Below are 24,964 nucleotides of genomic sequence, written 5' to 3' on the forward strand. Positions count from 1 at the left end.
GAGATTAGCCCAGGGGACTGCAATGTGCCCTCCCTGGGCACCTCTCCATTAACCCTTGCCTTTGCCTCCTCCCATTTTGCTGCCTTCCCCATTAGCAGCACTGCAGCACACAGGGATGTACAAAAGAGTGAACACTTTTTATTTTGCTGCTGCTGGAGTGAAACCACTGTAATTTCATAAAACTCAAAAAAAAAAAAAAAAAAAAAAAAAAAAAAAAAAGGGGAAAAAAAGTGATTACTAAAAGGCATACATTTTTTTTTTCCTTTTTACACGAGACATAAGTAAACAGACAAGTTTCTTTTTAAAAAGGCTATAAAGTGTCAAGATCCTATACCTCATCTGCATATTCAAAGTGATGCTGTCTGATACAAAAAGCAACGGGCATAATAACTTAAGCAATGGCTCAGACCAAAAAAAAAAAAAAAAAAAAAAGTCATCTGGGCTTAATCTACATTCTGCTATGATTGCCCACAGAGTTAAAAAGGAAAATATGCAGCTCTTTGTTGCACAGAACGAAACAGCTGGGAAGTCGAGAGTTCATCTGGAGATCATCATCTGAAGAGAAGCTGAGCATGGAGAAATGTCCCCCTCCCCATCAATGTCTGATACAGTCTGCAAAGGGGACTGCAGCCCCCCTACGACCCGCATTATGCAAAGAAATTGGCTGCGTTTCTCTCCCACCAGACAGCATCCCATCCAAACCCATCCACCAAACCCTGCCTACCCAGCCTGATGGAAGCTAATGAGATATAAGACCCTGCAAACTGCGTGGAAGTCACGAATCTCCCTGTGCACTTCCCCATTGGGACTAATAACAAAAAGAAACGAACTCAAGAAAAACAAAATAAATCGACTCATTCTATTGTAGACAATCACTATGCATCCTTGGAAAATCTGTTGCTCATAAACATCCTCATCTGAAGCTCTCAGCTCAAGCACCACAGTGTCAGCCTTACTACAAGACCCATGACAGATATTTGCAAATGCAAAGTCTGCCACCAGACCTTTCTTAAATAAAGAATTTGCAATGGCCGTGGTGTTCTCCTTTCAACCACTGCTCCCACCGTGCATTCCATCATCAGACTGGCAAACATGGAGAACGCAAGGGGCATGCAAAGCCAAAATGCAAAGAGAGGCACACCTGTAACACCACAAGAGGACACAATCACAAATTGCTGCTCAGATTTATCCCCCATGTGATGCTCAGCCATGACTTACTGATGGAATGATGGAAGTTTTCCATGGAGGAGGGGAAGGAGATGGATAGGGATAGGAGGGATGAAACCCAGTTTGTGCCTTTGCTTCTGCAGGTAAGGGTGGGATTAGGTGGTTTGTTCACAGCCAAAGTGATGGAGGCGTCCATTCTCTAAGACTTCTGCAAGACCCAAGTCTCTATGACTGCTGAAGACAACTGGAGCCATTACAAAATTGGCAAATGTAGTTTTTCTACATCTCTTTCAACATGTTGTGGCATCTGAGATGAAACAGGAATTACAATAAAGAAGAGACTGCACAATCAGCCAAGCTACAAGCCTTTGGTCACTCAGGACTTGCTCAGGTGCTCTGTTTCTACTGAGCTCCAGACTTCCCTATTACCATCCCAAGATTTACATTTAGGAATTGCCTTGAGATTTCTAACCCAGTTGGGATACCCTCAATTTCCCCACCCTGTTGTATTTCAGTAACTGACCCATAGGCTTAAACGTTGAGGGACTGGTACCCTGGAGAAAGGAGCCCAAGTCTCTGTTAAAAAAATTCCAAATATTTGGCAGTCCAACACAAAGAAACCTCAAATTGAGTTAAAACCCTCTGTGCAAGGTTGGCAGCTCCTGAGCTGCTGAGGTGACCTGTCCAGAGCAGCACGTGGGAGGTGACAGAAAGTTCCATGATAGGAGGAAACATCCATCAGAGAAAAAAAAAAAAAGAAAAAAAAAAAAAGAAGGAAAAGAAATAGGGCAATTAAAGCAGCATGGTTTCTTCTGCAGTGACTCACAAAACTGAAAGACACCAAGACACTGCTCTGCCAGCCAGAGGTGCTCAAGATTTGGCCACATGGATTTTTTCAGGTCAAGGACTGCTTTTACATGAGTTCCCTATTTTTAAGGTGGTTGGGTTGATGCTACATGAAGTGCACTGCAAAGCCCGTCCCAAAGTGATCCCAAAACAAGCTTAGACTTACAACATTTCTCCTCTGTTTGTCAGGGCAGAAATAGCCCTATGGTGGTTCCCATCACTTCATCCTAAACCCTCCATAGGTCTCTAAGAGGAATTGGGGCTGCCTCAGTCACAATTCCAAGCCACTTCCTAAAACCTCTGGGGACAAAGCAGCAGCTACAGCACCTATTTTAGCAGCAGGACATGATGGGGCAGGAAGGGGAGGATGACCCACCCAGAGAGGTTGCTTTAATACAGGATCAGGCCTTTTAATCAGCCCATTTTATCACCCTTCCCAACAGAGCAGACCCTGCAGCCACCGCTGCTTTCCCCATGAAACATGGGAATCAACAGCCTAAAATGGGGCACCAGAAACTCAAGGGATCTTGAGCAGCCCCACTATGTGGGGCTTGGTATAATAGCTTGGTATAACAGGTCCACCTGGCTTGGTACCATAAATTTCCCCTGAGGTGGTCATCTCTAATATACAGTGGGTCTAGCTCTTTCAAAGGGTTCCAAGCTCATCCTCAGCCTAACTTCCTCAACATTTACTCCAAGAAATGAGCCCTCCAAACTGTTTCTGGATAGTCAGAAGGCACACAAAGCTCTGGAGATACCCAACACAGGGCAGTGAAGGCATCTCAAGTTGGGCGGCCCCAAACCACAGATGCTGGGTGACTAGCTCACCTTGCCCAAACATCTGTGACTCTGCAGCTGAGGGGTATGTGACAGTGAGCCCAGAGGATATGAGTGACCCTGCACATAGCAGGGGGGTTGAAACTAGATGAACATTGTGGTGCTTTTCAACCCAGGCCATTCTATGATTCTACGATATATGGGACATTACTTGGGCCACATGAATGTCCTGGTGATAGTGCTGGGGATTAGACAGGAGGGCTGAAAGTCACCTCCTGGGCTCTACAGGGCAGCAATGGGAGAAATAAAGGCCAGAGGACGTGCAGAAGACAAACAGTTTTGTTTTTTTTTCCTTTAATTAGCAAATTTCTTCTTACCCTCATCAAAAGAAAAAACACACCTGTGCCCCCTACGTGCCCACTGCTCCAAGCATTCAAAGGCAGAAAGTTAAGAGATGTTTGCTGTCCTGGCTCAGGGGCTGCTCTATATCCACCCCATGGCACATACTGGTGAGGATCTGGGGTGCCAGGTGTCACGTACATTGCAGATGCCAACAGAAAGGGAGGAAAGGCAGGTGCAAAATTTGGTGATGTGCTCTTGCCAGGAGCACCCAAAATCCTTTAGGAAAGCTCCCAGCCCCATGGCCAGCAAACATAGTGGTGGAGGATGTGGACATGCCCCAAAATGCACTTTGTGTTCACTGGGCATCACAGTCAGAACCTGGATTTGTGCCGTGGCTTGGGGATGCAATGACAAAGATGCTGAGCACATGAGCTCAGTCCCACTGCATCACTGCAAGCTCAGCAGAGGGGACACGGTGGGAAAGAAACCATCACTCCGTGCATTGAGTTTGGAAGCCATAAATAAGAGCATCCAGCACTTGGTGGGACCCAGTGTTGACCCTGCACCCCTGAAAGCTGGGTACCTCAAAGCCCTGCCATCATCCCCAAATTTTCTGATGCCTTTGCTGTATACCTGCAGGGCCTGGAGGGGCAGTGAGCCCTCTGCAAACCCCATGGGGGATGATGGAGAGGGGGCAGGAGAAAGGGGACAGCTCTGGGGGGCACTCAGCTCAGCCGTTCCCACGACCACCATGCTACGAGCCCCTTTCCTCTCCCTGCCATCACCATCTTTCCTCCCGAGGTCACTGAGCCATCCTCACTTCCAAACCCACTGCTGCAGCCCTTTTTGGGGGGGAAAGGGTGGGAAAGGTGGGTACCCCAGCTTTCTTGCTCCCTACCCCTCCATGGCTGGCACAGCTCTACTTATATCACTCCCAAAAAAACAAGTGCCCCTGTGCGCACTCTCCTTGTGCTGGACTTGATCTCAGTGCAACAGGAAAGGAAGGGGAAGAGGAAGAAGAGAAGGAAGGCGACAAAAGAACTGGCACATGAACTCCTTGCCTGCTAATGTCAATAGTCAAAGGGCAGCACTGCCTTCCCTCTCTGGGGCTGCAGCTAGGCTGAGCATCCTTTCTTGGGGATTCAGCAAGGCAAGTGCGCTCCAGGTGCTGGGACACGCTGGCTGTGCTCCGTGTCCCCCCCCTCTCCAGCCCCCAGCAGTGGGGTCCACGAATGGGGCAGTGCGTGGGGGTGCACGGGGCTGGGAAGAGACAGGGGAGATGTGTGCGAGTGCCCGGGTGTCTGTGTGCACAAATTTTGGCAAGAGGTCATTGAGGTTACATGATGCAGCATTTGTTCTTGTGGTTATGAGGGTCCTTAAACCGCAGTCTCTGCTTTGGTCGGTATTTTTCCAAGTAGGTCAGCTGCTTGCTGTTGATGGCTCCTCTGCGCTTTCTGCAAGGAATGATAACAGAGGGGTTGGTGCAGTCAGCAACACAGCAGGAGAACACCAATCCAAACCCAGCCATTGTGGTGGAAAATCCCCTGCCTGGAGCAAATAACGGATTTTGGAGGCTGAAGCAGTGTGCATCCTCCAAGGACTGTGATGGGCATTGAGCCTTTTACAGCTCTGATTCTCAGGGTTGCTTCCTCCCCACCTTACAGTGTCTTTCCCTGGACATCTTCAGGAGCTGCTGTGATACGGCTTTGGGCAACCTGCTCTGGGTGTCCCTGCTTGAGCAGAGGCTGGACCAGATGGAACCAGAGGTCCCTACCAACCCCAACCAAACCACTCTGTGATTCGGCCCCTGTGCTGAAACGCTGCTTGCCAGGGCACTTACTGTCGGATGAACTGGATGGCATCTTCATACTTCATCCCACTCTCAATCAAAGCCAGGGCAACGAGGACGGGAGCGCTGAAAGGCAACAACAGCAATATTCAACTCCAAACTATGCCTCCAATTTGGGCACTCACATTCCATCTCAGGCTGGGGACCACAGGGCGGTTGGGCAGGCACCAGCACTAGGATTTGTTATTTCTTGAGATTAGGCTGCGAGTGTGGCCTCAAAGAGTGGCTGATCCCACAGGTAAAACCTACAGGACAGGGCTGGTAGCTGAGCTTTAATGAGCAGAATGATTTTGGAGGCAAATTGTACAAGCAGATACAAATACCCATGCAAAACACAGCCCTCACGTGCTGCAAGGCTAAGCAGCAGCTCCTGATTTCAGTGAGAGGACTGCAATAAGATTACAAAAGCAAATGCACTGCTAGGCACTGAGCATTGCTGGTATACCCCCTGGTACCCAGAATTCAGCAAGTATGTGCTCAGAGAGCAGTACATCAATGCCTATTCCCACTAACACCCTCACTACTGCAAAACCCTGTTAAAAGGGGGAGGGGAAACAAGTGGCTGTTTCCCACTTTGTGCCAGACTGCGACTCACCGCCCCAAGCCAGCCACACAGTGCACGGCCACGCAGCAGCCGGGGTCTTCACAGAACTTTGTCTTCAGTAAGTTGAGCCAATCTTCCACTATCTTGCTGGGAGGGGGTGCTCCATCATCAAACGGCCAATCCTGCAGGGATGGGAGAGGGATGAGAAGAGAGAAACACTCAGCAGATCCCACACTGAAAACTATAAAGGACCGCTTTTATCCTGAGGTGATGGCTTTTGGTGGGTGCTTATTCTTGGAACTGAGCTCATAGTGCAGCAAGGTGAGAACAAATCCTTTGGCTCAGGGTTTGGGTTGGATGATGCCAAGTCCATGATCCTCCTGACCCCTAGAAAGAGGCTCATCTTTTGTAAGTACCTCCATGACCTCCAACATGATCCTGTCCCCACGTCCTCTTGCCTTTACAGGCCATTGTCTGCCTCCTCCAGACTCATCTGGAATTTCATTCCAACACACTAGGTTTGGCAGTGGCCGTTTGGCTGTGCTGAATTTTGGGTAGCCACAAGCCCTATCCTTCCTCTCATCAGCTCCCATTTAAATCCAGTGCCAGGAGCACAAAGCCACTTTGCTGGGGAGAAAAGCATTTCCCTTCTCCTCTGCAGTATTCTGGGGGAGGGACAGTTCCTCCCCTCCCTATGGGCACCACCAAACAGCTGACATTGCACATTTCTCCCAGTATAGGGATTTCTCTTCCAAAATGGGGGATTTGGCAGGAGGAATGTGGCATGTGTGACAACAATGGGCAGGAGAGCATAGCTGGGATGAGATGCAGTGAAATCTGACAGGTGAGAAGCACAGGGCCAGAATCTTTGTGGCTACAGGGTGAGTCACTGAGCTGCTGTGTTTGAGTCCCTGGTGTAAGATGGCAAAAAAGCACTAAGCTTCACTTCACTTTGGGATTTGAACCAGAGATGCAACGTCCATCAGGCTTTGAGAGGAAATGAACACGTTGGGCTTCAAGGCATTCTAATGCTTGAGCCAAGGAGGATGTCCAGGACAAGACCAGTTTGAACCTATTCCTCAAAGAAAAGGTCAGGATACCTAGTCAGTATGTGATGGGATGACAGTTGGGTAGGTTTATCTTAGTGGCCTTTTCCAATCTTAATGATTCTATATATATGGATATATTTAGTATATAAATGGATATATTTAGTATATAATGTAGAGATGTCTCTGTATATCTGCACATATCTATCCACAGAAAAATACGATATAGATCTCTATCTGCTGAAAATATACAGAGATATCCATATGCTATAGGTTACCATAGATCTAAGATGTAGGCATCTTTCTATATAGGATATATCTTATAAAGACAGGTAACTATATCCCACATATTGGATGTATAGGTAGGACACAGTTCCTGTGTAGATTGAATTCTGCCTTTTACCCTATTTCTGTCTGGAGTCCTCCAGGCTGAGTTTCTGTATCTAAGATACATATCATAGAATCATAGAATTGTTAAGACTGGAAAGGACCACTAACATCCTCTAGTTCAACCATCAATCCATCATCATCATGCCCACTAAACCATGCCCCTCAGTGCCACATCTACCCTTTTCTGAAAACCTCTTGGGATGGTAGCTCCACCACCTACCTATTCAAATGCCTCACTACTCTTTCTGAGAATGTTTTCCTAATATCCAACCTGATCTTGCTCTCTATATAAATGTCTTTCATCTAGGACTTGCCTATACTGATGGTTAGACTAGATGATCTTAGAAGTTCTTTCCAACCTGAATGATTCTATGATATCTATGATATTCATTACATCCAGGATACATCTCATACAAAGAGAACTCTCAACCATCCCACACCAGGCAGCTCCCCATGTGCTCTCAGCACTGCCAGACTTCCCAGACTCCTCCTAGAAACTCCCTGTTCCAGCAGTGGAAAGGCTGGAGCCCACCAGAAGCATGCCTGCCCCATACAAGGACTTTGCCAAAAGCTCGCTGCCTTTATCCAATTACTCACTGTCTGCCCCGCGGGGCTCTCAGCTCACCTAGCACCGGTTGTGCCAATTCCCCAGCACGGCAATCACACCTGACATCATCTCCAATTATTTATCACCTGAGATAAAGACCAAGCTGTGCCAGCTCAGCATCCTCTCTTTTTTTTTTTCTTCTCACTGCTTTCTCCCTTTGATTCCCCAGTAAAAGAGCAAAAAAAAGCCACTCTGCTTTTTTAATACCCCTCAGATAAGATAACGCTGAGGGTAACGGGAACGATGGATATCTTCCATGTGGGATCAAGGGCTCTCATTCCCTGGGTGCTTCCAAGCCCCAGCACAGAGCAGCACAGGCAGCTGCGGGCTCAGCTGCATGAGTCACAGTTTCGAGTGCGTGGGCAATGCTTTCTTTTTTTAAAGCACCAGCCCAATTTCAGCCTGACGCCGGGAAGCAGGGAGTTTGCCTGCCTCTGCCTGAGGCCAAAGCTGGCTTTCAAACCCTGCCTTCAAGCTCCCGGGCAAGCATGAGCGATGCTGAACAAGGGATGCTAAGCGGACCCTAGGGATGGTGTTTGCTGCTCAGTTTTGCCCCAGCTTTGGGAAGCATGTGCTGCATGCTGGTTCAAAGCAAGCTGAATTTCTCCTTCTATTTGTAGCTTCTTCCCTCTGTCAACCAAGGAAAGCCTGTGTCATTTCGTTTATTTTGGAAAGAATTCCCCACTTGTTAAAAACACTCCCTTTGCTGGCTGCGTGGGAAGGTTTGCTGCAGGAATCCTATTTGAGCAACAGTAGCTAAGTGGGAAGCTCTGGCTGCACGGCAGGGAGCCTGCAGCTCAGACAACACAAAAATCTTCCAAAGGCTTCTGCAGTGCCGTGGAAAGACCGCAACTGCCCCAAACCCACATACATCTCCTCCGTCATCTCCTATCTGTCCTGGACAGAGACCAGCCACTTCCAGCTTTCCCAGCAGGAGCCTCATTATCTTTAAGTCCCTCTGATCGAATCACGTGGGTGCCTGGACATGAAGCAGAGATGCTGCTCACACCACGACAAGAATTTGCTGACTGAGCAGCCTTATGTCTCACAAGGGATTGGGTAGCAGAGAGGTGTCAGGACCTTGGTGCCATCCCCAGTTTTTCCTCTCTGTGCCCTAACACCCATTTGAGCCAAATTGCCCACAAAACATCCATTTTGGGATGTGCAAAAAGCTGAGTGCTCACCTGGAGCAATACATGTCTGCATAAAACATCGTATCCCAGTGCTGCCCTCCAAGAATGTAGGGACCCCAAGCTTTTCTGTGTCCCATCATGGAGCAGCATTTCTTTTTGCATCCATGGGATGGGTAGGAGGCATGGATGGGGTGCCCTCCACTTACCATGACAGTGATGCCATCCTTCTCTAGAGGGGTCTTGTCATAGGTCACTTCACACACTCGCACAACTGTGGTGGCACCATACTTCTTCAGATCCTGGAGAGGGAAGGAGAGGTTTTATGATGAGCAGATATGGGAAAATCCCGCTGGGTTGTACCTTGGTTATCCTCAACATGGCCCAGCCCTATGTTGACAGGTTGCTCGTGGAGGTGGGCCTTCCCTGGAGGTGTTAAAGAAAAGGAGAGATATGGCACGGAGGGGTATGGTTTAGTGGGGCATGGTGGTGATGAGTTGATGGTTGGACTAGATGATCTTAGTGGTCTTTTCCAACCTTAATGATTCTATGATTCTATGATCACATGGACCATACACTCCCAGAAACTGCATCATGCCCAAACCTGGATGCCCAAGCAAAAATCCCCCATAGTCGGCATGGGCTAGGAAGGAAAAATTTCAACTAATTCCCAATGAAACATTAAATCCTAGAGCACCAAACCTCCACATAGGCATGAGCTTTTTTCATCCAGAGCATCATTTCATTTTAAAGCCTTGGAGGTATTCAAAAGCACATCATACTCCCCATATAAGCAACCAAAGCTTAGAACCTTAGAATATCCTGAGTTTGAAGGGACCCATAAAGATTACTGAGCCCATCTCCAGGCTGAAAAAAACCAGCACCCAGGGGCCCAGTGCCAAGAGCAAAACCAACAGCATGGGGCATGATGCTGAGCTGCAATGGATGTCCCAGAGAAAAATCCCCAAAAAGGAGACAATTCCTCCAAAGCAACAGATCCTCTAAAGGAGAAATTACTGGGTGTACAGTGAGGATTCAACTCCCCTGCAGAAGTGCATGGAGATGAGTGAGTGCTTGGCGCATTCCCCATGAATTCATTGAGCATTTGCTTGAGGCTTTTCTTTGACTGATGAAGGTGTTTTGCTGCTGTACCCCATGAGTTAATTACTTGAACGTGCTGCAGGCACGCCGGGACTTGGGCTTTTTCCAGCTGGGCTTATCACCCGAGGCATGGATTGCCCCTGGATTACGTGCCGGTGTATCAGCCCCGGCCGGGCGCCGAATGAGATCATCCCTGTGCCTGCTTGTGGCAGGCTGGGGGCTTGGATGATCCTGCTGATCCCCTCCCTGCACGAGGCTTCCAAATCACTAAAAATCCCTGTATGCACAGCCAAAAAAACCTGCAGATCTGGAGGGAAGGTGAATTTTGCCACCAGTGTGGTGTACAGGAACACGGGGTGGTTTTGCCCACCGTCTCTCTGCTGCAACACCGTGGTGATTGTGCTTTTTTCTTTGTGTCTATAAAGTTTCTTTGCACTCAGAGGTAGCTCTGGGACTATTTGGGGTGAGAAGTCCTTTACTGACATACTGGAAAATGCAGGAGAGGTTGCATTTGTGCAGCGTTTCTAGGGAGCTGGTAGGGGATGCAATGGGGTTGACAAGCCCTATACTCAGAGTCCTCCAAATGTCCTGCCCCAAGAAGCAGATACGGAGATATGGACCATGGATGGGATGCCAGCAGGGCTGGGTACCAATTGGACACTCCATTGCACTGTCCAATGGAACAGGGTCTTCCCATTCCATTCCAATGAACCATTTGCAGCTTAGCTTTTAGCCCCCAAATGTAATCCACGATCCCTGCTTCTTACCTCCAAGAAGGTGCTCAGCGTGGCATTTGTGGGATTGTGGGTGATGAGGAACCTCATGTTTTTGTAGCAGACCTCCACTGGTGCAGGGCGGTTCATCCGGGCCATGGTGGGACAAGAGAAGGATGATGCAGAGGTGATGCTGATGATGGAAAAACCCAAGAAAAGAGTGGTGCGGAGGGGAAAAGAAAAACCAACACCCCTCTCTGCACTTAAAAAAAAAACGAACAAACAGAAGAGAATGGAGAACTCAATGTACAACTGTTGTGCAAATAACCCCAGCTCCTGGGAGCGCGCTGGCTTCCTCGACACACCGCAAGCCCCCGGGGTGAAAGCCAAACAGTAATAATAATATTAATGATAATAATAATAATAATAATTACGAAAAAAAAAAAAATCCCTTTGTTGTAGTGTTGGTGTCCTTGGTGTGTGCAATGGCGAGCGGCTGTCGCCTCCGGTGCTGCGCTCTAGAAAGGCCTCTGCATATGGGGATGATGGTGGCACAGTGGTGGCCCCGTCACGTTACCCCATCGGGGTATGTGGAGTACTTGGGGGTGGCAAGGGGGACCGGGAGCCTACGGGGCGGCGGCGGCCGGCAGCGGTGCCTGGCTCGGGCAATCCATGCACAGGAGCCTTGAATGGTTAAATCCAAAGGTCGGGATGCCGGGAGAGGTGAGGTGTCCGGGGACTGCAGAGCTCAAAGCTGCTTCTCAGCACCTCCATAAATCCCGGTGGAGAGCGAGGCTGTAAAGGAACGAAAAGCAAAACATAGTGGTCAGGGCAGTTCTGATGAGAATACCTCCGAAGAAAGCCCTGGGATGGCGCCTTGGAACTGCCTTCACATCCCAGTTGATGGGATGCTGAGATGGGGGCTCCTCCTGAAATCAGAACAGGGGTAGAGAGACAAAACTCCACTTCCATCCAAGGGATGACCTACAGCCTTTCACTGCATCCCCATTGAGCATCCCAAGCCTCAGCACTGACATCTGGATGACACACAGGGTGCAAGGAGGAGAATGGGGGGGCTGAGATGGTGAAGCACTGGTGGTCCTGATGTTCCTCTGCCTGACTGGCACGTGTTCACCCTAATCCTTCTGCATCCATCTGCTTTTTTCTAATGCAATTCAGCCCAGCATTTTCGTAATCACCCAGCAGCACCCAAGAGAAGCTCGCAGACACCCCATGGGGATGACTTGTTGGGGCAGCAACCCAATTCTCACCCATCCTGTCTCTCCAGACCTTACCGGAGCGTTCCAGCAATATTTCCACCGTGCGCAACGAGCTGAGCCTGCCCCTAATCAGCCACATGCTCCCGGAGTTACTCGAGCAGCTAATGTCAACCAAATGCATCTCTAATGCTCTTAGGCCACCTAAGCCGCCTGCAAATGAGCTTTTTTCAGGGGAACTGGTGGAGGAGGGGGGCGGCATGCATGTGGTTTTGCAGCTCTTGGGAATGGATGCTCCCTTGCTCACTCTGACTGCTCATCTGCATTCCCACTGTTGCCAGCATACTGCTCCCCATAAAGTACCCCACAGCAGGGACACATATTTGCGTTCATGATCATAGAATGGCTTAGGTTGGAAAGGATCTGAAAGACCATCTAGTTCCAAACTCCTGACACAGGCAGGGCTGCCAACCACCAAATCAGACTGTCCAGGGCCTCATCCAACCTGGCCCTGAACGCCTTCAGGGATGGAGCACACACAGCTTCTCTGCACAGCTTATTCCTGAGCCTCACTGCTTATGAGTAAAGAATTTCTTCCTAACATCTAACGTGAATTACCACTCTTCTAGTTTTTAAAGCCATTTCCCCTTTCCTTATCACTGTCAGGCCACATAACAATGACGGTGATGGGAAGAAGGAAGCCAATGGGTTTGCCCAGGACGCAAGTTCTGGAACATGTTGACCTCCCATTGTGCACAGGTACATCCAAAGGTGGTTATGAACTGCATATTCAGAAATGTTCAGCATTAAATTTCATTCTGGCCATGAAGATTAAGACAGAGGGAACAGAGAAAATAAGATTTCCCCCATGGACATGCCTCCAGTCAACATTGAACAGACACTGGTGAACGTGATAATGCTTTGAGCCCTGCTTTCTGTTGAGGGAAACCTATCATTTCCCATCAGACTCTTGTTTTGAAGCTTGTCCCTTCCCTGGGTCAGTGGCTGCTTAGCACCGCGTGGCTGGAGCCTCAAAATAGAACATAAGTACATAAGTAACCTGAGCTGGGAGAATATGCATCCCCTCTCCTCTCCTCTCATCCATTGCCTGGAAAATTCCCTCGACATTGCTTTATACTTAAAAGCCTCTGATGTAAAGAGAGAAAAAAGGGGCTAGGAAAGGGGCCATGCACTGAGCAGCTCATCACACTTCCCAAGCATCATTTCTAGCCACTCCACTTGCTCTGCACTCTCTCTCTGCTCCCTCTCCACTTTGTTTTGCAAGTGGTACCCAAGGAATGAACAGAAACAGAAGAAGTGGAAAAAAACCAAACAAACCACCAAAAACCAAAACCAGGGAGCAGCTGAAGTGGCATGGGGAAGCTTTCCAATGGAAACGTGCCCAAGTTGGCTGTGAAAATTATGGACTTTCCCAATGTTCGTGCGCTCATTATTTATTATTCACAGCACGTGCCAGCCCTGGCGCTGCCCTGGTGTGCAGCACAGAGCCCAGCCCCATGTGGATGGGTTTATGGAAAGGAGTTTAGAGGGAGATGGGAGCTGGAAAAGAGCACAAACCAAAGGGATTCTGGCACCATGGTCCAATCAAACCCTGTTTTTCTTGGTAAGGGATCATGAAGAAGGTGGAAGCGGGACACAAGGATGGGAATGATGGCATCCACACCACACTGTACACAGGGTTTGAAGAATGACTACTCCTTCTTACATGGTTTAGTGGGCATGGTGACAAATGGGTTGATGGTTGGACTAGACCATCTTAGCAGTCTTTTCCAACCTTAATGATTCTATGATTCTACGATTTTTTCAGAGCCAATTCATTTTTCCAGCCATTCTTCTTAGCTGGGAATTGGCAGCACTGTCGGCATCACTTCAATTCTATCAGTGTCAATCCCATCGTTTCACTCCTAACTTTTTTCTTCCCATAAAAAAAAACGAGATGGGATGTAGCCAGCTCTGCTGTTCCTCAAGGTGATCTTTGCCTGAGTGATGCTAAACCCTGATCCTTTGTGGAATTCAAAGCCAGACTGCATTCAGAATGATACAGGCTGCAGTGATTGGTGCAGAGCAGCTGGTGTTTCCTGCAAAGCTTTGCTAAAATTGTGTTTGATGACATACTGGAGCCTTAGGGGTGAATGCGATGTCTCAAGTGGGTTTTGCAAATCCCCCCTATGCAGCTCACCACCTACTGCCCAGATCACAGAAGCTGGGATTTTTGCTCAGAATTGACTTCAGAAAAACCAGCAACCCATCAAGTGAATGCTTTCCAAGACAAACTGGCTGGCATTTATCTTCTGCAGCAAGATTTTTCCCTTCTTCTCCATATGCCTTAAGTTGAAAGGAATGCGAGACAGTCACAGGTGCCTGCTTAAAGAGATTCAGAAAGTGAAAATTGCCTTAGACTGTATCCTTGCAAGACACATCTGTGCTTTACTCCCATTGTATCTGCATGGTATTATAGAATCATAGAATCATTTAAGTTGGAAAAGACCAATTGAGATAATTTAGTCCAACCATCAACACATCACTTGTGCCCACTAAACCATCTCCCTCAATTCTGCAGCATTTCTCTTGCCTGCAGATGTCCCTTCCTATCTGTGGGTAACATGGGGAAGATTTTCAGACCAGCAATAACCCAAACCACCCTTGTCCATCTCTCCATGCCTGATCCTCCACGTGGGGTTTTCCAAGCTGGCAGGGAGATTTCACCCTTCTCCAACAAGGTGTGTTTGAAGGAATTATACAATCATTAAAGTTGGAAAAGACCACAAAGATCATTTAATCCAACCATCAATTCGCAATGCAGAGCAAAAAGCAGCAAGTGCCTCATGCACAGATTAAAGCCAGCCATCGAAACAATGCTGTGGGATGCTGAGCTGCTGTGAGCACTGTGTGTCAGGAGCTGAAGTCTGTTATCCATCATCATCTGACACAAGGTTAGTGCTCCATTGGTGCCCTGAGTATTACATGTATTTTTATTGCCTTGGGTGTACTAGCTGCCAGCAATGGAGATTCAATGGGAACTGTGTATGAGAAAAGCAAGTACTCATTTCCCACAAGGTCTCATTTCCAGTGGAAGCATTTCAAGTATTTTGGCAACTGCACATCCTGGCAATTCAGCCCAAAGCCCATAAATTCCTAATGGATTTTCAATCACAAATCATCCCTAGCTATACAGGCTGCAATGCTGATTACCATATTAAGTATGGCAGAACAATGCAGACAAGGGTATTTCGGCTAATATTAATAACTTGCCAAGTGAATAAATATCCTTCAGACTGCAGAGCCACAGGGAAGCAGGATGAAGCACAGAGATATAGCAGCACCTAGCTCCAGATGTCCCTCTTCACTGCTGGGGTGTTGGAACTAGACAGCCTTTAAGGGTCCCCTCCAACTCAAATGATTCTATGATTCTATATGCAATAAGCAAGTCCGGGACAAAGATCTGTAGTGATACAGTGCTGGTCTTTCTGGCCCAAACTCGTTGAGATGAAGCCCAATGAAAGAAATCTAGTGTGGGCAAGTGGAGGAGCTGGATACTCTGTTCTATCCCCAGTGCCACCACAAGCCTGCCACACCAGAGCACAGGGAGGGATGGGGACTATCTCCCCACAATGCACACAACGCTGTGACCCTAATATCTGCAGTTTGGCTCTGATATAGGAAGAGATTTTGCTGGGTTGAAAGAGGACAACAAAGGAATGAGAACAGCCCATCACTGCCATGGTGGCACTTGATGGGGCCATTCTTTCCTAGCGCCCAGCCACTGCACAGCAAGGGACAAACACTGGAGATATGCCACGTGGCCCCAAGTGCCTTCATCCTGCAGCTCAGCTTGGCTGACAGCACAACAGAATTTCATTTTGCCCCAATTTGTGCTGAAAACCTTACCTCTGCATGCACACATGGACTTCAGCTTGTCTGGATGGGTGTCTTCCCCCCCCCCCCCCCCAGTCTCCATGCATTCTGGAGGTTTTGTGTTCTTAAGCCATTGCAATTTGCTGTTTGGGTTACATACCATGATACGCTGCTGGGTGTGAGAGTCTTGCAAGCATGGGATGACCATGGCTGGATCCTGGTGCACACCAAGGTGCAGGAAAGAGCCTTGTGCTGTCTTCTGTGCTAAAAAACCTAGGGACAGGAGGCCTGGAGAGCTCAGACACAAAGAAGTGCCTTGGTTTAGGGGCAGCATAAGCCTGGAGCAAGTCCTCCAGTGAAGCCATGAGCTGGAAGTCATCCTACAGCTCCAATTTACCATGGGGATAGATTTTTGTAGAAATCTAAGCATGTACGCTTTGTAACCAAGAGCCCAGTGAGGATACAGAGTGAGCATACTCTGGCATGGTGAGGTTGCAGTAAGAGAATCATCTTGGTTGGAAAAGATCTTCAAGATCATCAAGTCCAGCCATCAACCTGACCTACTGAGCCCCATCGCTGAACAATGACCCTCGGTGCCATGTCCACATGTCTTCTGAATATCTCCAGAGATGATGACTCCACCTGGGCATCCTGTTTCAGTAACTGATTACTCTCTTTTTGAATAAATCATTGCTTATATCCAATCTAAACACCTCCTGGTGCAACTTGGGGCCATCTTGGAGCAGAGGGGAGCTCTCTTGGGCTCTCTTGGGCTCTCTTCCTAATTATTTATTTGCAGTGTGATTGCTCCGTCTAGCATGCGTTGGCCTTATTAAAGCCATATGGGGATGGACCAGCAATGGCAGGGATGGAGCTACTTGTCCTTCTAGTACTGTGGTGAAAAATAGAGATCAGGTCTTCCTTGATGCAGTTAATAATAGGGACTGGACAGATGAGCAGATGCCAGACTGCTAGACTGGCTGGTGTTAAGCTTTACATTGCTGTTAGTTGGATGCAGCTGCTAAGTCAGGTTTTCCTAAACACAGCAACTCCCCAAGCAAAGGAAGAGGAAGCTCTGCGGAGCCAAATTGTTGCTCCACATGGGTTTTAGCAGCAGCACTTGAAACAAAGGGCCTTACTCACCCAGACGATACGTATCTTACCCGTATATAAATATAACTCCTGAGTGAGCACATCTCACGTTCAAAGTTCACCTTCAGAAAAACTTAACAAAACACCCATCTGTGCTACATTTGCTCAGCTACTCTCCTGGCTTCATCCCAAGTAGCAAGATGATGCCAGTCCATTTCCCTTATGACGGAGTCTTTCTTTTTCTGCTCCCAACTCCAGCTGCACCAAGAGCATTTCCAGCCTGACACCCTGAAAACTGAATACAAGTTTCTGAGTCACTCTCATGTAGAAGTTTTGCACCAGTCCATCACTGCCATGTACACCCTTGATCACACTGAGGTCTACAAGGGACGCACCACCACCCCTGTGCCCCAAGACATGGAGAAGAAGTGGGGCCTGCTGGAGGAAAGCGATCGCGCTGAGATTTCCTCCAGCCACATCTGTGCGGAAGGAAGCAGGAATCTGACAGGAAAGGTCCAGGAGGAGAGATACAAAAACAAGAAACACTGCAGGAGCAGTGCTTGGGGGGCAGAGCTAAAGGCAGCAGTCTGTACATCCTGCTCTGGGTGCTGGGATGGAGAGAGGGGCTGAGGAGTTTCTGCATCTCCTCCACCTCCTTTACAGCACATGGCAAACAGCAGCTCACACCCAGACTCAGAGAAAAGAACTGTATGGCTCCTCATATTACAGCCCTAATCAGACTTGAAGGAGTTTGGTGGTATTTAGGAAAGGAGCAAGGATGCTGGCACGGTGTCAGGGTGGAGACTGGCAAGCATGGGAGGAGGGGAAAGAGGGAGGAATGGGGAAGATCAGATAGTTAGGCAGACAGACAGACAGATAACAAGAAAAGCACAGTCCTCCCAGCATTGTGCAAGCAGGGAATGCACCCGAGGCCTGGGTAACATGATCAACTCCTTTTTATCTTTTATTTGCAGCTCTATTCTTTGAAGAGAGGCACCTACAGCCCTGGAGATGAGACGAGATGCTCCAGACAGCCCTTTACTGCTGTTTTCATGTTTCTCCCCAACCCCCGAGCAATCCGAATTCGGGGTGTGTGCTAACAATTTTTGCTTGCACCCGAAGAGATTCAGCAAGTGGGTGAAGCTCATGAAAAATGCAAAACAGGCACCAAACATTCAGTATTTGGGGGAAAACAGCCCCCATCCCATGCCCAGCAGTGGGTTAACTTATGGGCGGTGTGGACTTTGTTTTATGATCTGGGATATCCTCTCTGCTGCCTTCCCCCACCAGCTTGTGGCTGTGGAGCCAACGTCAGAGGCTTTTCCTGGCTTGGATGTAAAGGAGAAGAAGGAAAAAAAAGAGGTGGTGTGAGGGGGAAGAGGCCAGCTCTGCAGGGAATGGTAATTGCATGCCGAAGGCTGGCTGCCTCCCAAATATGCAGAGTGTTTTTTGGGGAGTGTAAACGGTTGACTATTTGGAGATGGCGGATCCCCAAGTTCCAAAGCGAGCTAGAAATACTGGGTGCTGGGTCCCCTCACTTCCTTCAGGGATTGTTTTTGGTGACAGGAGTCAGAAAAGTTCAAATGAGGGGTCATTTCCAAGCTTCCTGCCTCACCCAAAAAAATCTGTGGAAAGATAAAATCTGAAGCATCATTCCTGCCCCCGGTACACGTAGAGGCACAAGCCCACTCTGGTGCAAGTCATCTCCCTTGAGCACCTCAAGCCTGGTGCCTTTCTAACCCCAAATACCCAGCGCAGCTAAACATCTGACCTCTGCTCTTTCGGTTTCTTGCAGTGTTTTGTACAAGTTTACTCGTGGCAGGTGTCCGAAGGGCAAGACGAGGGGAGTAATGCTTCTTATTGGGGAAGCATAAGAAACATGGGCAGCTACTGTCACTATGGGGAAAGGGCAGGAATCAGAGAACAATCAGAGGTAATGGCCTTAAGTTTTTCCAGATGAAGTTCAGGTTGGATACTAGGAAAAACAACTTCTCAGAAAGAGTGGTAATGCATTGCAACAGGCTGCCCAGGGAGGTGGTGGTGTCACTGTCCATGGAGGTGTTCAAGAAATGTGGAGATACTATACTCAGGGACATGGTTTAATGGCCATGGTGGTGATAGGTCAACAGTTGGACTAGATGATATCACTGGTCTTTCCAACCTCAATGATTTTATGATTCACATGGCTCTGCTTCGTGGTGGGACCTGCTGTGTAAGCACCTCTCACCACTTGGTCCTACCGTTTTGGGAAGCCAATGACAGCAGAGCAGCCCTGAACAAAAGGGCACCGGTCATCTTTTTTGCATCAGCAGCAAGTCTTGCACAACCTCATCGCCAAACAGCTGTCGGTGGCTTTGATGGACGTTTGTTGACGAAAACGGGAACTCAACCTACTCAACAGGTGGATTTCGATCTGTGGGCAGTGTTCAAAGTACACACTGTCCTGTGATATGTTGAGGATGGCAATATGGAAAACCTGGGAAAACACGCTCTGCCGGAGTGTTTTGTGATAAGTTCTACAGAGAGATATTCTCCGGTGGCACCAAGCCAGACTGCTCAGAGAAGTCAGACACTAAAGAAAAGCAGCCCCTACTGGCACCAAGTTGAGAGAGTTCATAGTTCCCACCCCATCTTTAAGTTACTTCCATCATCCAGAGCATGTGCTCTTGGTGGCTGTCCTTCCAAATGTTTGTAATCAGGATGTTCTCCAGGGTTGGATCTATGTGTTTCTCCCCATGAACACAGAACCGTTTGTGCTGGAAGGGACTGTTAAAGGTCATCTTGTTCAACTCCCCTGCAATGAACAGGGACATCTACAGCTCCACCACATTGTTCAGACTCCTGTACAACCTGACCATGAATGTCTTGAAGGACGGGACATCCACCACCTCTCTGGGAAACCTGTTCCAGTGCCTCACCACCCTTACTGTACAATTATTTATTATTTACAATTCAAATCTTCCTTTAGTTTCAGCCCATTTCCCCTTGTTTTATCACAACAGACCCTCCTGAAGAATCTGTCCCCTTCTTTCTTATAGCACCCATTTAGATGCTGAAAGGCTGCCAGGCAGGCTGACATGCACTTCTGGTTGCTGGCAATGCAACAAGTCCTCTCCCTCTTGCTAGGCACCAAAGCAATCTTCAAAACAACCACCAGCCCATGAGGATGGTGCTGTGTGGAAAACTCTGGGATAGCTCCTCCTCATCCTCACCACACTTGACTGTTGTCACCACTCAGCAGAAACTGCTCCTCTTGGCAGCCTTTCCACTGATGATGTGTGGTTTATGCTTTGGGACCCTAAGCCCACATCATGTAGAGGACAAATAACAGAGTTTTCCTCTGAAAAGCTCATCCAGAAGCCTTAGCTCTAGCAAAAAGCCACAGCAAGAGCTTCTCGGTTATCCTGGGACATTGCTCTGCAAACACAGCATGAAGACAAAGCTCTGGGGATAAAAGTGGGCTTGTGAGTGCCTCTGACCTGCCGCTTTCTGATGAGCAGGGACAAAACCCAGCAGGGCTTTGTTCTGACCCGCAGCTACTCTTGCGCAAAAGCCCGGCATTGAGAGATGCTGTGCTGGCCTCCTCTACCCATCAGAGCTTGCAGAGCAAATAAAGGTGGTTTTCTTTCAAATAAAAGATCAGAGGGAACAAAATGATGAAAGTCACAGCTGTCCTTTATGTCCGATCCACCAGGGAGATGAGGAACGAAACTGGAAGGAGGTGGCAGGATCAAGGATTGCTTTGGAAGAAATAGCCTGAGCAAGAAAGGAGATGGTGCTCCAGAAGAAAGATGTTTTGCTGAACTACGTGTAATCATTACCAAACACATGGAGACGTAAGCACTCATGGACAGGGCACCCAACCTCTCAGATCATCAACCAGCCATGTGCATTGGGACTGCATGGTGTTGAAAGCCTCCAAGACCAGTGCTCAGCTTGAGCAGTGCCCTCATCATTGAATCACAGAATGCCTTGGGTTGGAAGGGACCACAAACATCATCCAGATCTAACCCTCCTGCTGTGGGCAGAGTTGCCAACTGCTAGATCAAGCACTAGATCAGGCTGCCCAAGGCCCCATCCAGCCTGGCCTTCATAAAAGCCAGTGAATTATTCATATGAACAAAAAAAGCCTGCTCTGAATAGGAGACACCAGAAACTCTACAGGATGCTGCTGCCCACCAACTTCCCATCCAGGCAGAGAAAGCAAGGAGGATGTTGTGTAGCACTGCACAGCTGGCCACAATGGACTGTGTCCAGGTGATTTTGGAGAGCACTAAAGAAGTATGACGTCTTCGAGGGAACGGCAGGAAGAGGAGGAAAGAAGAGATTAAAGGTTTACAGCTGAGAAACCCTTTGCTTACAGCAACAAAGCGGATGCTACAGGGCATCATGTGAACACCGCAAAAAGTGGGGATGCCACACTGTCACAGTTTCACTTGGGATGGAATTTTCTTCAGATTGTCTGGGATGATGCTGTGTTTTGATTCTAGGGGAAAAACAATGCTGATAACACACTGATGTTTACGGTTGCTGCTAAGCAGTGTTGCACTGAGCCAAAGCCTTTACAATGACGGGCTCAAGGAGCTGGGAGGTAACAGAATTAGGATAGCTGATTGAGGGCCAAAGGGGTATTCCATACCATATGACGTCATGTGGAAGGAGTTTTGAAGGGGGTGGGATTCATCACCCTCTCTTCTGCTGCTGGGGTTGCTAGATGAGCATTGGATGGGGGGTGGTGAGCAATTGCTTGTGTATCACTTGTTACATACATTCACATATATATGCAATTGTTACTATTATCCTTTTCCTTTTCTCTATCTTAGTAATTAATTTTATCTCAACCCATGAGTTTTACTTCTCTTTTCTCCGATTCTTTCCCTCATCTCACTGGGAAGAGGGGAAGGGAGAAAACAACTGCGTTGCTGAGTTAAACCACAACACACATCCCATAGGAATGGTGCACCAAGGGAAAGCAAACCAGCAGCAGGACACTGCACCTTTCCAGACTTTTAGGATTACACGGAGGTGAAGTGGTCATCACACAGTGATTTTAAGGCCGCAGGAGTCCATGGATGGCAGTATGTGGTTTATAAGGGAGCACCTGATTTCTACAGAATTGCCCAAGAATCATGAGCATGCTTTGGCTTTCTTTCATTAGGATATTTGCATAAAACCAGTGCTGTTTACAGGGAAATTCAAATTCCCTAAAGAAAGGGAAGTGTTTGGACGTGTTGGCTGCTCAGACGTGCCGGGCAGGGAAGCAAACACTTCTATCACCTGAAAATTAAATCAAGGCTGAGATGCAAAGCTTCCCCACCCTGCTCAGCAGGAAAACTTCCTCAGCTCCTACAGCCAGATCTGTCAGGGACGGGCCAGGCAGGACTCTGCATTTCACGTGTGCACTGCATCCTTCCCAGCCCCGCGGGGGAAGTTTTGATGGACTGGAGACACGCAAGCTGCTCTGCTCCCCATCGTTTCAGTGACATCTTGACACCTCAGCGTGGGTGGCATTTCCTGGCCACCCTTGCTGCGCTGGAGCAGGCTCTAACCAGGCTGAAAATGAATGAGCTTCCCCAGCTTGCATCAATTAAGCTGTGAGTGTAAATTCATCGGTCGTGATGATGAAAATAGCAAATATTTATTTTCAGGTTCACCTCAATGCATTTTGGCACACACCCTGTTGTAGGCTGGGCTGGGCATCCCCATCACCCCTTTCTCCTTAGGAAAGCAGAAGTCATTGGGAGTGGTTTCTCTGCTTTGGGGTTAGAGGGACACGACATGGTTTCAGGCTGGTGGACACACAGCTGTTCCCAATTCTTCCTCCTGCACCTACATTTCTTTCCACCTCTGTTTCCTTCTGCTTCCTAAAGAGCCCAGCTATTGCAAACAGAAAATATAACGCTGGGAGAATTGCTGGGGACCATGCAGAAATACCCAGCGCTTAATGCTGTTCAGTTCCTCCCTTACAAACTCAGTGCAACTTAATGAGGGCATGCCTATTAATATACCTGGCTCTGTACTGAAATCCATACAATTTTAACTATCTCAGCAAAAAAAAAGCACTCCTAAAGGAGTTGTGCATAGAATACTTAGAGCAGCCAGCAGAAAGGACGTTTTACTACTTGGCAAACGTATCCTGCAGATTTGGCACATGAGAACTAAGAATAAAACCAGCCCAGGGATGGGTTGTACCTGCAGTCCAGCCTGGGCAGGGGGAGATGAGGGCTACCAAAGATGTCCTCTTAGTTACAGCAATGGGGCTCATCTGCTTCAGCAAAAAGTCAGCTGAAATCCTAGCTTTGTTCAGCCCCATCAGCAAGGGAACACTGAAAAGCTGACAGCAAAACTGGGGGTTTCCTCCATCCCTGCAGAACCCAGAACTTCTTATGAGCTCTTGTTGGTTGCTCCCTCCTGGGCAACTGCACTCAGGAGCTTGATCCTACCTTGGGGGCAGAAAATGAAAAAGCATTATTTTCAGTTGAAGCCAATCCCAGCCCATCTGCAATCACCCTGGCACAGCACAGTGGGCAGCATGAGGTAGGGACAAGCAGCCAAGGGATGCTAAATGAGCGCTAATTGAAGACACCAGCATGACATGAAACTCAGCTGCTTGCTCCCCAGCAACATTATCAGCTGCTTGAAAAGAACCCTCCCCGTTCCATTTCCAAATTTACTGCAAATGGCACTCTCAGTAAGATGGAACACATCCTCTCTACAGACATTAGTAAGGCCTGAGCAGGATAGAAACTAGATTACTAGAAATTCAGTAAAATGAGTTTCCCCAAGCATTACCCATGGGCTGCATTTACTCTGCCCAGCAATGACACCAACAAGACTTTGGGAACTTTGGATCTCCAGCTCCTGTCAATGCAGGCTGTGTTTTGCACCTGGGCTCAATCCAAAGCAAGTCAAGGTTTTTGCATATTGATTTTCCTAAAGTCCCCAAAAGCTATTTCAAATGACCATCCTGCTGCAAAGCATACCCCTCAGCACTGGAAACACAGAGAAGGGACAGACACTAGGGCCACCAGCAGTAGCACGGTGACACCATCTCCTCACCTACAGCACATCCTGGCAATCCTCCCAGCTCACAGCCATAGCCCCAAGGATGAGGGCAATTCCCAGCAGACGGTTATGAGAGGTGCAGCCCTTTGATACCCAGGAACCAATAAAACCCATCCTTTACCTGCCCACTTGACTAAAACAAACAGAACTCAAAAAAATTCTCTGGTAGCACTTCCACCATCTCATGGGAAGAGCTGCTGCCAAGTTGTGTGCACAATGCCCCTCTTTGAAAGCTAAGATGGTCAAAGAAGAACAGAAGGAGACCATCACCAAATTTGTCCCTGTACCAATTCCAATTCCATCCCACCAATCTCATTCATGGAGAATAAGTGAGATTGGAAAAGATCACTAAGATCATCCAGTTCCAACTGTCAACCCATCCCATCATGCCCACCAAACTATGTCCTTCAGTGCCACATCTACTCTTTTCTTGGAAACCTCCCTGGGTGGTGACTGCACCACCTCCCTGACACTCTGTTCCAATACCTTACCACTGCTGGGAAGAAATTTTTCCAGGTAACCAACCTACTGAAGACAGCATTTTCTATGTGTTTTATTGTTCCCATACGTTTTAGCAAGGAGCAATGGGACTGAGGATGCTCAAGAGGAGCTCAGGAACCCATAGCAAGCAAACTGCATGTAGGATTAACCCGGTCTTTAAAACACCAGATTTTAAAGCATAACTTGTCTCCAAATCACGCCTTTTTGAATGAGTTCACTTTCATGCAGCCACCCCATATGCTCGCCTCGAAAAATGTTTTTCTCTGGCTTGCCTCCAGTTAATTGGATAATTGAGAGTTTATAAGTTCATAACTTCAGCTGAAGTCAGAAAGTTTCATCTTTCATTTTTCCAAAGCTGATTCACGGCCAGCCTGGCCCAAAACACAGGCTTGCTTCAAGTTTGCTATTATTTCAGAGTTCATTCACAGTTTAAAACCATGCTCTGGTCGCACCCGGTATCTCCCATGCTTTCATCCAAACTCAGTGCTGGCACACAGGAGCTCAGAAACGCCTGCGTGTTCCCAACTCGACCTTTACTGAGAGAAACGCCTCCAGATTCATTGCTTTGCTACACATTCAGAGAGATTTCAAGCCAGGATTTCAAGGTCGGGGCTGCCTCACGCCTGAACCATCCGCACTGATGTTGAATGCAGGCAGGGAGCAGAGACAGGGCAGCAGACTGAGGCATGACATCTTGGACT

At 48.1% G+C, this 24,964-nt stretch overlaps 1 protein-coding gene across 2 annotated transcripts in view; it reads right to left on the reverse strand.

Moving 5' to 3' along the window:
- Positions 1-3,127: 3,127 nt before the first annotated feature.
- PTP4A3 (protein tyrosine phosphatase 4A3) overlaps positions 3,128-24,964 on the reverse strand; it is a 41,548-nt gene continuing 19,711 nt past the window's right edge. Inside the window, exons 1-6 of one of the 2 annotated variants that reach the window (XM_042868642.1) lie at positions 15,766-16,075; positions 10,567-11,307; positions 8,908-9,000; positions 5,577-5,707; positions 4,973-5,047; positions 3,128-4,586 (exon numbers count right to left, since the gene is read on the reverse strand). In XM_042868642.1, the coding sequence (XP_042724576.1) occupies positions 4,469-4,586; positions 4,973-5,047; positions 5,577-5,707; positions 8,908-9,000; positions 10,567-10,671 (522 nt within the window). In that variant the 5' untranslated portion in view covers positions 10,672-11,307; positions 15,766-16,075 and the 3' untranslated portion in view covers positions 3,128-4,468. Of the gene's footprint in view, positions 4,587-4,972; positions 5,048-5,576; positions 5,708-8,907; positions 9,001-10,566; positions 11,308-15,765; positions 16,076-24,964 lie in introns of those variants that run through there. The other variant, XM_042868641.1, reaches the window with a different exon arrangement.

This window comes from Lagopus leucura, unplaced genomic scaffold (genome assembly GCF_019238085.1).
Source record: "Lagopus leucura isolate 7727_CA_CO unplaced genomic scaffold, USGS_WTPT01 Super-Scaffold_100002, whole genome shotgun sequence".
Lineage (NCBI taxonomy): Eukaryota > Metazoa > Chordata > Aves > Galliformes > Phasianidae > Lagopus > Lagopus leucura.